At 35.1% G+C, this 15,348-nt stretch overlaps 1 protein-coding gene across 6 annotated transcripts in view; it reads right to left on the bottom strand.

Moving 5' to 3' along the window:
- Positions 1–15,348, bottom strand: part of LOC115226762 (meiosis regulator and mRNA stability factor 1-like) — a 60,288-nt gene that overhangs the window by 20,301 nt on the left and 24,639 nt on the right. For 5 of the 6 annotated variants that reach the window (XM_036500445.1, XM_036500446.1, XM_036500441.1 and 2 more), the window contains 4 exons: positions 14,768–14,851; positions 9,250–9,382; positions 8,761–8,936; positions 1,748–1,941 (listed from right to left, as the gene is read on the bottom strand). In XM_036500445.1, coding sequence (XP_036356338.1) covers positions 1,748–1,941; positions 8,761–8,936; positions 9,250–9,382; positions 14,768–14,851 — 587 coding nt within the window. The remainder of the gene's footprint in view (positions 1–1,747; positions 1,942–8,760; positions 8,937–9,249; positions 9,383–14,767; positions 14,852–15,348) is intronic. The other variant, XM_036500443.1, reaches the window with a different exon arrangement.

Genomic DNA, 15,348 nt, shown 5'->3' with positions numbered 1-15,348 from the left:
TAGTTTTTATCAGGGATTGTGCACACTTTATACAATTCATGAGTACACTGCTTATAACCCACTGTTAAGTAAACTGGATAGCCTAATTTGAATGTATAATGCTTTCTAAGCAGCAAGTTCAAATATGATTACTGTTGTGTTAAATGCTTTGTTTCATTGCCATATTGTACAATATAATTTAACAGATTTTTTTTAACCAACAGTAAAAGATGGAGTACAATAGCTGACGAAATCCTAATTCAAGGGTTGAAGTATGTTTGGCTATTTCTAGCTTCCCTATCACAAAGAGAATTGTATATAGAGATATGTTAACATCCATTCATAAAAAGTGATGGCTAAAAAGTAGATATAGCACAACAATGAAACAAAACAATGCATCTAAAGTTCAATATCTGAAAAAATAGGGTCGTCGTATCTAGAAATAGTTTTGATAATAGGTCTGTCTGATCAGGGCTAAACAATGAAGAACTAATTTCGCTATATATATATAATTTGGAATTTGAAAGAATATTCCACTGTCTAGATTTATATACATTTTCTAATATAGGAAGGGAATGATAATTCAAAATCAAACACTAAAAAAAAAAAATAGAATTTATATTTTATCAAAGTCAAGCCACAAGTTGTTCTAAAACTAAATATTGCTTCATAGGCACAGGCATGGTTCTGTGGCTAAAAAGCTTGCCTCCTAAGTATATGATCTTGAGTTCAGTCCCACTGCATGGCACCTTGAGCAAGAGCCTGCTACTACAGCCCTAGGTTGACCAAAGCCTTGTGAATGGATTTGGTAGAAAAACAAAGAAACTAGTGTGTGTGTCCTTGTCTTGACACTGTGGTTGTAAATGAGCATCACTGTTATACAAGCAATATTGTTAGTTTTGTGTCTTCTGTGAAAAATGCGTCTGGCTACAGAAAAAATATTACTTTGCTTAGAAGCAGGTGTGAATGACAGAAAGGGCATCCAGCCATAGAAAATCTGCCTCAACAAATTCTGTCTGACCCATGCAAGCATGGAATAGTAGATGTTAAATGAAGAAATGGAATATGAAGCATTTAATACACTACATCTTATAGATTAACCAACATTTCTCTACTGGTTGACAGTCTATATTTTATTATAGATGATGTTCTATTTTTGGACAAGAAACTTTTCTCAAAGCTGAGTGCACACCTAGCCAAATCATTGAAAGCTGCAGTTCACAACAGTATGTGTGAGACAGAGGTTTCATTAACATGCAAGTGTGAGTTGCAATACTCTTATGATATAACCTAATTCAGGCTATCATCCTATTTAGAGTCAGAAGACTTTTAGTTCAGCTTTACTATACAGAACACCTTTCAGAGACAGGTAACATAAATAACTAGGTAAATATCCAATTGAAGGACAATTTGATTCAATAAATTCCAACTTGTTAGACTCACAATCGTTCCTTCAATAGTCCAGGTATTTTCTCCCACCTGAGTTACTGTTCTTTAGCCCTAGGCCAGCTCTAACTGAGCAGACTATTATCAAAGGTAATCAAGCTAAGATTTTTTTTCAGGCATAGTGTACCTAGAACTACAATATCTATTATCTCCTTTCTATGTGTTATACGAGTGAGATTTGGCTGCTATCTCTAGCTGGTCAAATAGTTTTGTTGTAAGACTGACTCTAGGTACATGTTTAGTCTATAGAGCTTTGAAATCCTGTAGAAAAATTAAAATTCTGAAAATAATGGAGAGATGAGAAACAAAGATCTTGATTTACCATTGATGTTGGAATTGTGGCTTGATAAAACAAATTGATTCGACTTGCTCTCTACATATTGAATCTTCTTCACTCCCAATTTTCCACTCGAAATTTTGATACCAGGTATTGTACTAATTAGATGTTCCAAGTTCACACCATCATTATTAAAAATCTCAAGAGGGTGAATTTCCAAAGAATAACAAACTGGGAAACTGAAAAGAAAGAAATGTTAAATTTGTAATCTTTGAAATGCAAAAGACAAAAAAAGTCTTTAATATTAAAATATTACAAATCATAACCAATTGTTAGAAAATTGTTCCATGCCATTTAATGAGAAATACCGATTAGTTTATATGTAGTCACCTGATCAAATTCTTATTTCAGCTGATTTGGCAAGAGGAAGCCCTAAATTAGAAAACTGGTATTTTGCCAAAAACGATTTTACCAAACCTGATTAGTAATTGGGGGGGGGGAACAAATTATTTAAAAAGTCAAATCTAATACTGAGATTCATCAGAAGACGCATTACAAATGCATCCAACATGAATTAGAACAGAAAGCTAATAAAATAATTAGTTTAAAGTTATAAATTAATGATAAAGTAATGAACAAGTGAGGCAGTAAGTGAAAAATACGTTCCTTATGCTTTATTTGATAGTGAATTTCAGTTCTAGTTGTATTTAAAATGTCCACTTTTACAGCAGTGACCATGTTTAAGATACTGTGTGTATACTGAGGGAGAGCCAGGGTATTGTGTGTACATTGTAGGTGAACTAGGATATCATGCTTATTGAATGAAAGCAGAACTATCAGTTATATCTTCATCATTGTATCTAAAGATAAATTTACGTCTATATAATTAAAATTACAGTTTCTAAAGTGCAATTTAAGTACTTGGCTACTGTTTGCAGTGTTATTGTTGACAGGGTGATTGCTCTTTGGCCAATATTTGACTTTTGAATTCTGTGAAGGTAGAAAAGTAATACCCACGTCTTTCCTAAAGGAAATAAAATGGCTGACTAAGAACTCTGGTTTTTAATTCCCAGTATTCAATTCTTTCTTGTCTTGAGACAGCATTCACTCGGGGTGGGTTGAGCTAGCTTCATTCATCCTCAATGCTGCATCTCTCACAAACGCTGACCAGACCTGGTTTGTTTTGTTCACTCAAAATTAATTTATACAAAGATCCGTGCTGGTGGCACGTAAAAAGCACCATCTGATTGTGGCCATTTGCCAGCCTCGTCTGGCCCCCATGCCGGTGGCACATAAAAAGCACCATCTGATCGTGGCCGTTTGCCAGCCTCGTCTAGCACCTGTGCACGCGCACGTAAAAAGCACCCACTACACTCATTGAGTGGTTGGCGTTAGGAAGGGCATCCAGCTGTAGAAACACTGCCAGATCAGACTGGGCCTGGCGCAGCCTTCCGGCTTCCCAGACCCCTGTTGAACAGTCCAACCCATGCTAGCATGGAAAATGGATGTTAAATGATGATCTGACATACAAAGTAGCAAATCAAACAGCATAGATATTCCTGTCAGAAGCACAATTATAACTATACTCATAATGTTGTGAATGTTTATCATGATAGGCAACCTACTGGAATATTTTTATAATGTTTATGTCTCAAGATTTCTCTGGCCTCCAGTGTTTGCTATGAATCAAAACTTGCCTCAGAATTCCAATTTGGATGTTAAGTATTGGTTCAAGAAACTATCAGGTTTCAGGAATATGGAAGGAAAGCAATTACAATGAATAAAATCTTTAAACTAGATAATATCAATATTTGCATATTACTGGTACTTACTGGCTACATAAGGAAATAAGAGACTAAGTTAATCTTGGTGAAACTTTGAATACTTAAGAGTGCTCTAGCTACTGATTTACAATGCCTGCTAATTCCACTTGACAGTTTTATATACAATGAAGAGAGTATAAGCCAGGGTACTGAACAACAGAAGAGTACAAAGTAGCTCAACACCAGGAGTATTTGATTATGGAAATATGAAACTAAGGAATTTAGTCTGGTGCTCAGACTTTTTCAAAATTCATGACTATCCATAATAGATTGTAATTTTTAGCAGAAGGCCAAATAATTTAAGAAGCATTGTCAAATAAATCAATTCTAATATATGGCTGGTATCTACCTTAATCAACAATAGAAGTGACAGGCACTGATTTCAATACCTATTTCTTTACTACCCACAAGGGGCTAAACACAGAGGGGACAAATAAGGACAGACAAAGGGATTAAGTCGATTACATCGACCCCCAGTGTGTAACTGGTACTTAATTTATCGACCCCGAAAGGATGAAAGGCAAAGTCGACCTCGGCGGAATTTGAACTCAGAACGTAATGTCAGACGAAATACCTATTTCTTTATTGCCCACAATGGGCTAAACACAGAGGGGACAAACAAGGACAGACGTAGGTATTAAGTCGATTACATCGACCCCAGTGCGTAACTGGTACTTAATTTATCGACCCTGAAGGATGAAAGGCAAAGTCGACCTCGGCAGAATTTGAACTCAGAACGTAACAGCAGACGAAATACTGCAAAGCATTTCGCCCAACGTGCTAACGTTTCTGCCTAGATTTCAATACCATAGTTTAGCAATAACGTTAATGCATCAGTCCAGATATGGGAAATAACTAACACAAAACTATGACAACAAATGAGAAGAAACTAGGTAGAAATGTGTCTATAGTAAGAACTGCAAGAGATCTAGAAAAAAGGAAATATTAGTATGTATCTGTTGGTCTCAAGAGACCATGGATCTGCACCCCCAAAAACATGTCAGCTGTTGATGGTGGTGCAGTATCTACTGTGGCTGTAGAGGCCCACATGGGAGTTGTCAAACATACAGTGACTTCATATGAAGGAGCTCTTTACTGGCACTACTGGTTTTTCTTTCTGTTGAGTGCACTTTTCTTTGATGTCAAGTTCCTGTTTCTGTTCACCCTGCTTATTAATGCCTGACATGTTCATGACCTTAAAATGGTAAAAGGTCGATGCCTTGGCAAGAAATAAAAAAAAAAAGTCTTATAAATGCTCAAGGGACAGACATGTAAACAAGAATTGATCAGGTGATCACATGTCCTTTACTAAATGTTTAGGAAAAGATTATATAAAAAAAAAGTAATGCTGCTGAAAGAAACAAAATTATAATACTTCAATCTTAACCGAGATGAAAATTTAAATGCTTAATGAGAATCCATTACTGAAGTGACAGTCACAATTACAAAGATTTGTTATTAACGAATGACTGCTTTGGTGATGACATCAAAGCAACAAAGGCAAATTACACAATGCACTTAGAACTGGCAGATGTATAGAAAGACTGCTTCTATGAGACCTGTAGACCATGCTCATAACAAATAATAGTGACCTCATTATTGTAGTAGGTAGGTAAGTTAGATAACACTGCAATGGCTTCTTTGGGGTTCACGTGGGATATTGTTATGGTATACAGAATAAGGGTTGTGGTTAAAGTTCATTGAGTTTTTTTGTGATGTGCATGACAACTTGCAACTTTAGGAAACCAGTTTGCAAGGAAAGTGGCTATAAAACAACAACGATGACATATGATAAAAATACATACACACATATGTATAGAGAGAGAGATTGGAGAGTTAAGGCAAAGTACAATTTCAGTCAGCTTGTAGACTTAACTTCGGTAATTACTACCAGAATATGATATGTGGAATATTTAAGGGCAGCCTATCCAAACGTCTGGTTTCTTATAAGAATTTTTACACAGAAGTGTAGTATATATATCTTTAAAATAAATGGTGTAGCTATACAAACTAAATACGATATTTGAAAATGATTTCATGTAAAAATGTTGGATACAGGCAGAATTTTGAACAAGTTTCAGTTTGATATTTCTTGCCATATATCTTCCACTTACTATCTTGGCAAAAGGCTTTTCAAGTACAACATTTAAGCTGAATAATGGCAGTTAGAAATATGGACTACCAAATTTTGTTCCGATAACACTGAACAGATAAGATAGATGTGGTGATGACAATTCTGACAAGGTTTTTTTTCTAAAGCATCATTCAAACATTTATTGCTGTCTATTCAGACTTAAGGAAACAACTAGCATAACTTCTATTTCACACTTAGCAAATAATTCTTGCATCAAACATTACTCAAGCAGTTCTTGTATAATTTCTACCAGCAGGCTGTAGCTACAATCTATTAGTATTCTATCACACAGATACATGTAGCTATATATATATATACACACACACACACACACACACACAGATACACATATCTATCTATATACATACAGACACACAGATACACATATCTATACACATACAGACACATATGTGTATATATATATATATATATATATATATATATATATAGAAGTGTGTGTGTGTGTGTGTGTGTATACACATATATAGAAGTGTGTGTGTGTGTGTGTGTGTGTATACATATATATATATATATATATATAACACTGAACAGATAAGATAGATATAGTGATGACAATTCTGACACACACACATCTACATATATCAAATGATGCCTACAATTGGTTGACTGTACTATTTGAATTTATTAACCAAGCTTAGTACAGGCTATAGTAGCAGACATTTGTGCAAGGTGTCATGCAGCAAAACTGAACCATAAACCATGTGGTTGAGAATAGTACTGAGCTATACATCCATGTCTGTGGTTGCTTTGAATAAATATCTTTTATGTCTTCTATAGCCCCAGGCCAATCAAAGAAACTGAAAGAGGCCTCTGTGTTTGAGATGGTTGCAAATGAGTATCACCATCATACAAATGGTGTCATTCATTTCCAGTCTTCCATGAAAACATGTCTGGTTATAGGGAAATATTACTTTGCTTGGACTTTGGTGAAGGTGACAAGCATCTGGCTGTGAGAAAATTGTGTCTTGAGAAATTCCTTCTGATCTATGCAAATGATGGATTACCACTTCCAAGTTAATTAATAATATTTCAAAAGTAAGAAATTCAGTTTTAATTGTAAGTTAACCTTACTCAATTTGACCAGTTATTACAATTTTTTTTTTCTTTTCCTGCCTTTAACCCTCCAACAGAGTATAGGCCACATAATTGAATTCCATGTCACATAATTTTTCACTTCTGTACTTACACTGCCATGAATGTCCTTTCTCTAGTTCCTTTTGTGTTGATCTACACCACGAGTGCTTAGACCTACCTATCTTTCTATATCCAACCAGTTTCCACTGTAAAGCACTTTTCGCTACATTTGGTGTGTCTTTTCTAATTGTGCTACCAATCCACTTCCACTTTTTCTTAAATATTTGCTCCCTAATCGAAACTTGATTTGTTCTTTGCCATAGCCCCATATTGCTTATGTATTCGGGCCATCTAATTTTAAGTATACTATGCTAGCATCTGTTGATGAATGATTGTATTTGCTTATTTGACTTAACTGTTGTTCGCCATGTCTCAGCCCCATACAATAACACCGCTTTTACGTTAGTGTTAAAAATTCTTATTTTGTTCTTTATTGAAATTACACTTGTGCTCCATACTTTCTTTAACAGGTGAAAAGATGCTCAGTACATGCTGTAAATGTTAGCTTCATTTCTTTCCAGTCTTCAAGTTCTCTGCATTTAAGTTCCAAAACTCATTACCATGCAACATTGCAGTTCCAATACAAACGTCACACTTCTACTCTGAAGGAAAAGACTTGTTTCCAGCAGTGGTAGAAGCTCCCTCAACTTTTCCCAACTTGTTCTTATTCAGGCTGCAATACTTTCTGAACCACGATCTCCCTTGATAATTACACCCATGTAACAAAAAGCTATTCACTAATTCTAGTGAACCATCTGGACATTTAAGGGAATATTTCTGGTATGCTCATAACACATACTACTTCAGTGCATCTGTCACATCTGCAACTTTGTTATTTTGCCTGAGGTTCTACTATATCTCCTGTGCTAAATCTTACAATGGGTACAACATATGTAGTTTATACCTACTCCTTTTAAGCATATTGAGCAGAACCCTGATGATATCAGAGTCCTGTCTTCTTTCCTACTTACTAATACCATAGGCTATGCTAAGTTTATCACAAGACATCTTAATTCTTGGTTTAGATTCCATGATTGAAATTTCCTCTAATTTTACTCTAAATTTAGCTATGAGAACTAGACTATCAGTATACAGGGGTTCCCATAGACAGCCAATCTGAAAGCTGCAGGAATATGATGAAAAAGAGAGTGCTTACCTTTGATGGAGTCCTACCTTCATGCTAAATTTGTCACTGTAATCTTTGTCGACTGTTCATTGCATCATTGTACATAGCTTGTACAGCCCTCACAAGCCATTTGGTTACAGATTCCTCAATGACCACCAAATACTGAATGTAGTATCCTTTCAAATACCCTCTCCAAGTCAACAAATGCTAGAGATAGTGGTTTACTCTTAACTTTCTCTTCAGGTCCTTAATAGCTTTATCTAACATGCTGCTGTCAGCTTGAATTGCTGGTACCCGAGTAGGATCAGCATGAGGAAGCCCCTCTTTTTCCAAGGAATTCTCCACATTCAGCAATCTCCCATAAATGCACTTTCATACCACTTTGTCTTCCATATCAATGGCGCTTATGCATTTATCATTCTATAAACACTTTTCACCCACGATATCTTCCTTCTCACTAACAGTCTTGTAATTCTAAACATTTCATGATTCTGAACTTCAGGTTGCAATCATGGGCAAGTCCCTTCCTTTCTGCCTCATGCTTAACCAAGTATATTCTTCTAACCATTTGATAACGCTTCCACCTGCAGATAAATGTTCAAAGTGGAAGTTCTTATCAATGCAATGATATTGAAGCTTCTGTTTTTAATTCTTGAAACTAGGATGAAAATTAATACATTGTAACATGCCACAACAGTTAACATGTTCATTTATGTTGGTGGTTAACAAGATTGACAAAAGTTTATTTTGATACTGAAAGGTTGGAAAACAACCCTCCCCCCCCCCAAAAAAAAAAATTCAAGACAAAACAAAAACATACCTCATTAATGGGATGCTGCCTCTATGTTTCTCTAATAGAATTTTCAGCTGGGATGCCAGATCAGAGCGTCTGATTTTCACATTTGGGAGAAAGTTACTTGAAAGCGTTTCCACTATTTCAGTCATACTTCCAATACAATGGATTGGACAAATAGAAGATTCTAGAGAGTCTTGTATCTGGAAAATAAGTTTACAGAAAATTCATAGGTGTGTTAATGAAGACCTATTTAGAATTTAAGAACTATTTCAGTGTGAATGAAAGAAAACTATTTTTGATAAATATTTGTATAATGCATTAATGTGATATAACCCATCAATGGGTAATTAGAAGTATTGACCTTAGAAAAAGGAAATGATAATTGTAATATTCATGACTTCTACAAAGCATACTAGCAAATTGAATGAAATGACAGTTGGGAATGAAGAAAATGCTAGAGATAATCTAAGTGTAAGGAACAATGAAGTAAAAAGAGATAAATGTTAACTTTACCTTGGTATCTTCTTTTTGGGATGCAATAAATGACGCTGTTAAATGAACCATTCTTCCAGCTCCACCTTGTTCTCTAATCTCAAGAATACCTTTCATTTTATACAATTCTGATACAGTGATAGAACGGTGATGCCTGTAAAACAAAAAACAAAAAAATCTAATGTAAAGCAATGTAGAATTCAATTAAGATATGAGAGAAAGGTTATATTTCATGTTAAAACAGTTGTGTGATTGGCAAAACAGTAAAATAAAATTATTTATATTTATAACTAGTTTATTTCAGACTTTCAGAGGGATATTTCTATTTTATTTGTACACTATGTTCAAAAAAGGAGTGCAATGCCTATCAACTTTACTAAGAAGCTGACACCTGTAGAGAAAATATGGGCAAAGAAGGAATTCCAAAAAGTTGCAGTTCTTGAGGTTGAATGTTTAGTGAGTATTATTTTTTTTAAAGGTGTGTGTGTGTGTGGGGGGGGGGGGGGAAAGAAGAATCAAGTGAACCATTATAAACCAGTCCAATACCGGTAAAAGAGTCTTTTAGATAAGTGATTTTGATGTTGATTTGGATATTAATTTCCAGCACTAAAAGTGACCATATTTGCTCAAAAATAAAGGATTTCCATTTTAAAATGGCTTTGTTTTATCATCATCATCATGGTTTAACGTCCGTTTTCCATGCTAGCATGGGCTGGACGGTTCGACCGGGGTCTGGGAAGCCAGGAGGCTGCACCAGGCACCAGTCCGATCTGGCAGTGTTTCTATAGCTGGATGCCCTTCCTAACACCAACCACTCTGTGAGTGTAGTGGGTGCTTTTTACGTGCCACCGGCACCGAGGCCAGTCGAGGTGGCGTTGGCAACGGCAAAAAAAAAAAAAAGTCATCTAAAATTGAGTAACAATAAGATCCTACTATAACTGTTACAACTATGTTTGAATACAATATTTTCTTAAATTTTCACATATTTGTTAACAACTGAAAATTGTTTACAAATAATTTCAATTATAATTTAGTTAGATTAGGGCTGTAATAAAACTGGAATCAGTTGTAATATTTCAAACCCAAAGTGATAAATAAAAAGGAAATTGTAATAGGATTTGAACTTAGAGACAAGAGTATTGAAATGCATTTAGAGCAAGCATTCTCCAGATTTGGTATTTATTAACTAAAGATTCTTTTTCTAGAGAATGTTCTCCACCTCCATTGAATATTCGTCTAAAATTAACACAGGTGGGAGAGAGTAATAAAGAGGGAGAAAAGATTCTCATAGCCTATTATTTACTGTTATAGTTTGGAGAAAATGAAATTGAAAATTTAATGTAACAAGATAGCAAAATGAATATTAGCACAACTAAAATTGAGTGAGTGTGAGAAAATTTAAAGAAATGAAAGAGTAGCCTATAGCATTTCCTAATCAATATTAGGAAATAGTTTCTATCTAAAGTACTCAAGGACTTCCAATTTCACATTCTTTCATACAAATTAAATTACAATCTGTTTTGCCACAACATCAACGAACAATGTATTTGATTCAAGAGTATTGAAAGGACACAGAAAATGTTAAGATTATCACTATTATCATGTTTGAAAAAATGTTTTGTAAATTCGTTTGTGCCTTAACCATGGAAAGAAATTTTACTCATTTCCCCAGGTATGACCAACTACAGTTTGAGATACAAATATATCTGCCAAAAAGAAAGTTTCAACTGCTTCAACAAATTACTCTTTTACTCTTGTTTCAGTCATTACACTGTGGCCATGCTGGAGCACTGCCTTTAGTTGAACAAATCGACCCCAGGACTTATTCTTTGTAAGCCTAGTACTTATTCTATCGGTTTCTTTTGCCAAACCACTAAGTTACGGGGACGTAAACACACCACCATCAGTTGTCAAGTGATGTTGGGAGTGGGGGGGTGGGGGCAAACACAGACACAAACATATATATATATATATATATATATATACATATACATATATATACATATATATATACATATACATATACATATACATATATATATACATATACATATACATATACATACATATACATACACTTATATATGACAGGCTTCTTTCAGTTTCCATGTACCAAATCCACTCACAAGGCTTTGGGCAGCCCGAGGTTATAGTAGAAGACACTTGCCCAAGGTGCCATGCAGTAGGACTGAACCCGGAACCATGTAGTTGGTAAGCAAGCTACTTACCACACAGCCACTCCAAAATATTTGATTCTAGTCATTAATTGAAAAAATCTAAAATGTCTTAAAATTTACTAAGAGATTACCAACAGAAGGATTTAATGAACTACTAAAGGTCTTGAAAAGTTATTGAAGCAGTATTGTCAGGGGGTAAAGTGGTTGATAAAGCTGTGTGACTTTTGCCACAATGTGCAGTCTACCTGGAATATTTGCATTGCTAAATAATGTGAAATAATAGCATAATGACATATACTTTACTATACAATCCTTTTTACTATGGCACAAATCCTGAAATTTTGAGGACGGGGTGTGGAGTCAATTACACTAACTCCAGAATTTTCTACAGTTGGATACCTTTCTTGATGCCACCCCTCACCTGTTTCCAAGCAAGGTAATAATCTCCCAGTCTATCAAACAACCAACATCCTGAACATAATTACATAGAGAACTGGAAACAAACAATACTGTATGAATGTGCACTTTGTTTCATTTACAAAGGTTGCACATGTTAACAAGCCTGGACGTTTTGTGGTGCAAGCAAATGGCACCACAGTGAAGCCATTGTTTATAACCAGTGAACACATGTAAAAATGTTGAAAATATGAATTCACACATACACGCACAAGTTTTCTTTAGCTTCCATTTATTAGACCTAGTTGTAAGGCTTTGGTTGGCCCAGGGCTATAGTATAAGACATTTGTTCAATGTACCACACAGTGGGACAGAACCCAGAACTAAGTGGTCAGGAAATGAATGTTAATCACCCAGCCTTGCCCACACTTGTAAAAAAAATATTTTGGATGAAATTTAATTTCAAACCAGTTCTATAGTAGCCCTCCTAACTGTTCTAAAAATGGAAGAAATTTTGTTACAAGTTCTTTTCTTCTTAATTTGATAAAGCAACAACACAACCTCAGACAGTTTTGCTTGTCCTGCACAATGTAGCTGTCAAATCTCAAACTATGGTTTCATAAATATCCTACCCACTCGTTTTTGGTCATGAATCATTATCCGACACCTCTGCAATTAGAACTGACATCAAGCAATTACCAGAAAGGGGAAAAGAAAAGAGACGAAGAGGTATAGAGGTAGAAGGAAATGGATAGCAAGAGGGAAGATATACAAAGTGTGTGTGTGTGTGGGGGGGAGTTGGGATATGGGAGGAGTTGAGTGGGGAGAAAGAGAGAGAGTGTGAGAGTGAAGGTTTGTAAATGAGTGGATATTTATGGATTTCAGTGTTAGAGAATTTGCATATGAGGCTGCTGTCTAAATTTTAAAACTAATTTTTATTTAATGCTAATACCTGAAACACAGAAAATGCCAGCTCTATCAGAACTTCTTAAATTGGCTATAATTACTATTTTAATTACTATGTGTAATTTTATCAGCAAAGTGCCTGCATTACACCAGCTCATGCGAATTTTGATTTATTCATCTTAAATCAAAAATTTTAAAAAAATCATACTATAAATGCAAACACTTGACTGCATATTCTCATAGGTCAGAGGAAGCTGAGCTGGTTCTGATTTCAACTTAAAACCACTTTGTAATAATTGATTCCTTTGAGAAAGGCATGCATAGTGGAAAGTCAGAATTTTCATGCAGGCCTCCTAAAAAACCTGTCAATTTTCTTTATAGCTAAGGAAAAATTGTGGCTACTTTTGACTCTTTTCAAAGACCAGTGAGAGAATTATTTCAAAATAGCCTGAATGTCTGTAACAGAGTAGGCTCAGCTGAAAGCAGCCATGGACCAGTTGATAGTCTTAAGCAATATAGTCAGTCCATCATCTAAATACAAGAATGGTTCCTGATAGATTAAAAAAAAAAAAAAAATCTATTCAAGAAGCTGTGGAAAAATTCTTGATGTGAAGAAAAATTCTTGACCACACACCTATATTTGCACCCATATAAAATCAATTTTCAGATTTTGAGTAGCCCTAGCTAGCTGTTGAGAACAATACATTTCACAAAGTTTGGAGTGTGAGACGGCAGTCTGGAAATACTGTGTATTTTGCTTCTCAGTTTCTTGTATGAAGCCCTGGTGGCTGTCACAGTGCAATATGCAAGGTGGACTTGAGAGTTTGTTGCAAAAATAGTTTGATACACAAGAGTCATTGGAAATGATTGAATTAGAACCTAGTGTGATTCTGGTCAACAGTGTGGCATTGTGATTAGCATAATTGTATACTGTGTCGAGATTATAGCTTTTCAGTGTATTCAATTTTACATCAGTCAGCCACTGAGATGGAGAGAAGCAAAAACATCACAATACTTCCTCAAATTTATGGCTTTACATCTATCTTAGAAAGAAGCATTAGTAGTTAATATTTTGATACACAATGATTTACAATTTGTGGAAATGGCATTGATGGCCTTTGTAAGGGTTAGCAAATGTTAATTGAAATATCTTTAATCAGGAAATTGAATTAAGTTATGAACTGCTCGCTGGAAGTTGGTCTATGATACTGTCTAGTAACAAGGGTCTATATCTAAGAGACTAGATTATAGTTGACACTGATACATATTTCAATTCCAGAAGAATAGCAGGTGAAGTTGACTGAAATTTTGTGATCAAACTCTAGACACTAAATTATATCATCTAACTGTGCTATAATATTAAGCAGTTCAATCTTGAGTTGAAATAAATCATACACACTAATTATGCATTTCTTACTAATTACATGTTACATCTTGGAAGTTGTGATAATTACATTTCTCACATTAAATATTGCAGACATTGTTATTTGTGTATTCAGCTTAATTACAATCAAGATAATGGATAAACTCTCTTTGTAATCCTATCTTTAATAAGACTTGATAGATAGCCCACACATCTCAAAACAAGCATTCTCTTACACCAGATAAATACAGAAAGCTGCTTCTTATATTTTCTTGGGAAAATACTGACCTACTGAAAATGTAGGGCTGGGAATAGGTCCTGAATGTTGGAAATTAGCAAATTGTTGGATCACAGTATACAAAGCACAAGAGAAAAGTTAAAAAAAGAAGAAATGCAATAGCATTGCATAACCTTTATTTCTTCCCCTGCAACAATGATACATACATGGCTTTACTTGCTGCCAAAAGGAGAGAGAGAGAGGCATGCAGCTTTGCTCTCACTCCTCATTGCACACACACACACCCTTCACTGCTGCCTCCACCAGAGAGAGAGAGAGAGATCCAGCTTCTCTATTTACCACCACAGCAGAAGATAGTAACATTTATTCACCAAACTCACTCAGAGTAAGGGCATCACAACTGATAATGAATTTCACATTAACAAAAATAGATGTCAGATTGAAATATGTATATCTTACCTTTTGTCAAAGTGTTCAATGAACTTGAACAGTGGCAAAACATGTCCTTTTGCTTCTTTTAGTATGGCTATTGCTTCTGATCTGCTTGGAACAAATTTATGTCTTCATGAAGTATTATTTATTACTGATGTACACAATTACATTGACTTCCCAATCACGGCAAGTTATTTTTCTCAAAAGTTCATTGTCATACACTGGATTATTTATTTTAATGAATATCAAAAAATATTCTTCAGTCTTGCAAAAAATACCTTTGTTAAAGACATTTTTTGTAGTGGGGGGGGGGAGGAAGGAGCCATGTACAAGTTGGTGCTCGAGTGCCTTAAGTAGAGTTTGCTATATTGCAAGCATTTAGTCCAGGAGTTGTCATGACCTTGCTTTCAATGCACCACCTCCTTACTCAAAATACAAAAGTAAAACCTCCAGACAATTTTCCCTCCAGTATCTAAACTCATTCCAATCTAGATCCTACTCATACACAGACCATATAACCTAGTCCTCTTTGAGACAACTATAAATGCAAGCAATATTTATACAAGTTATCAGGATTCAAGTCTCCCTCCTTCACTCCCCCCCAAATA

Source organism: Octopus sinensis, linkage group LG2, assembly GCF_006345805.1.
Source record: "Octopus sinensis linkage group LG2, ASM634580v1, whole genome shotgun sequence".
In the NCBI taxonomy this organism is placed as follows: Eukaryota; Metazoa; Mollusca; class Cephalopoda; order Octopoda; family Octopodidae; genus Octopus; species Octopus sinensis.
The sequence above is the reverse complement of the archived record's forward strand: the minus strand, read 5'-3'. Positions and strand labels throughout refer to the sequence as shown.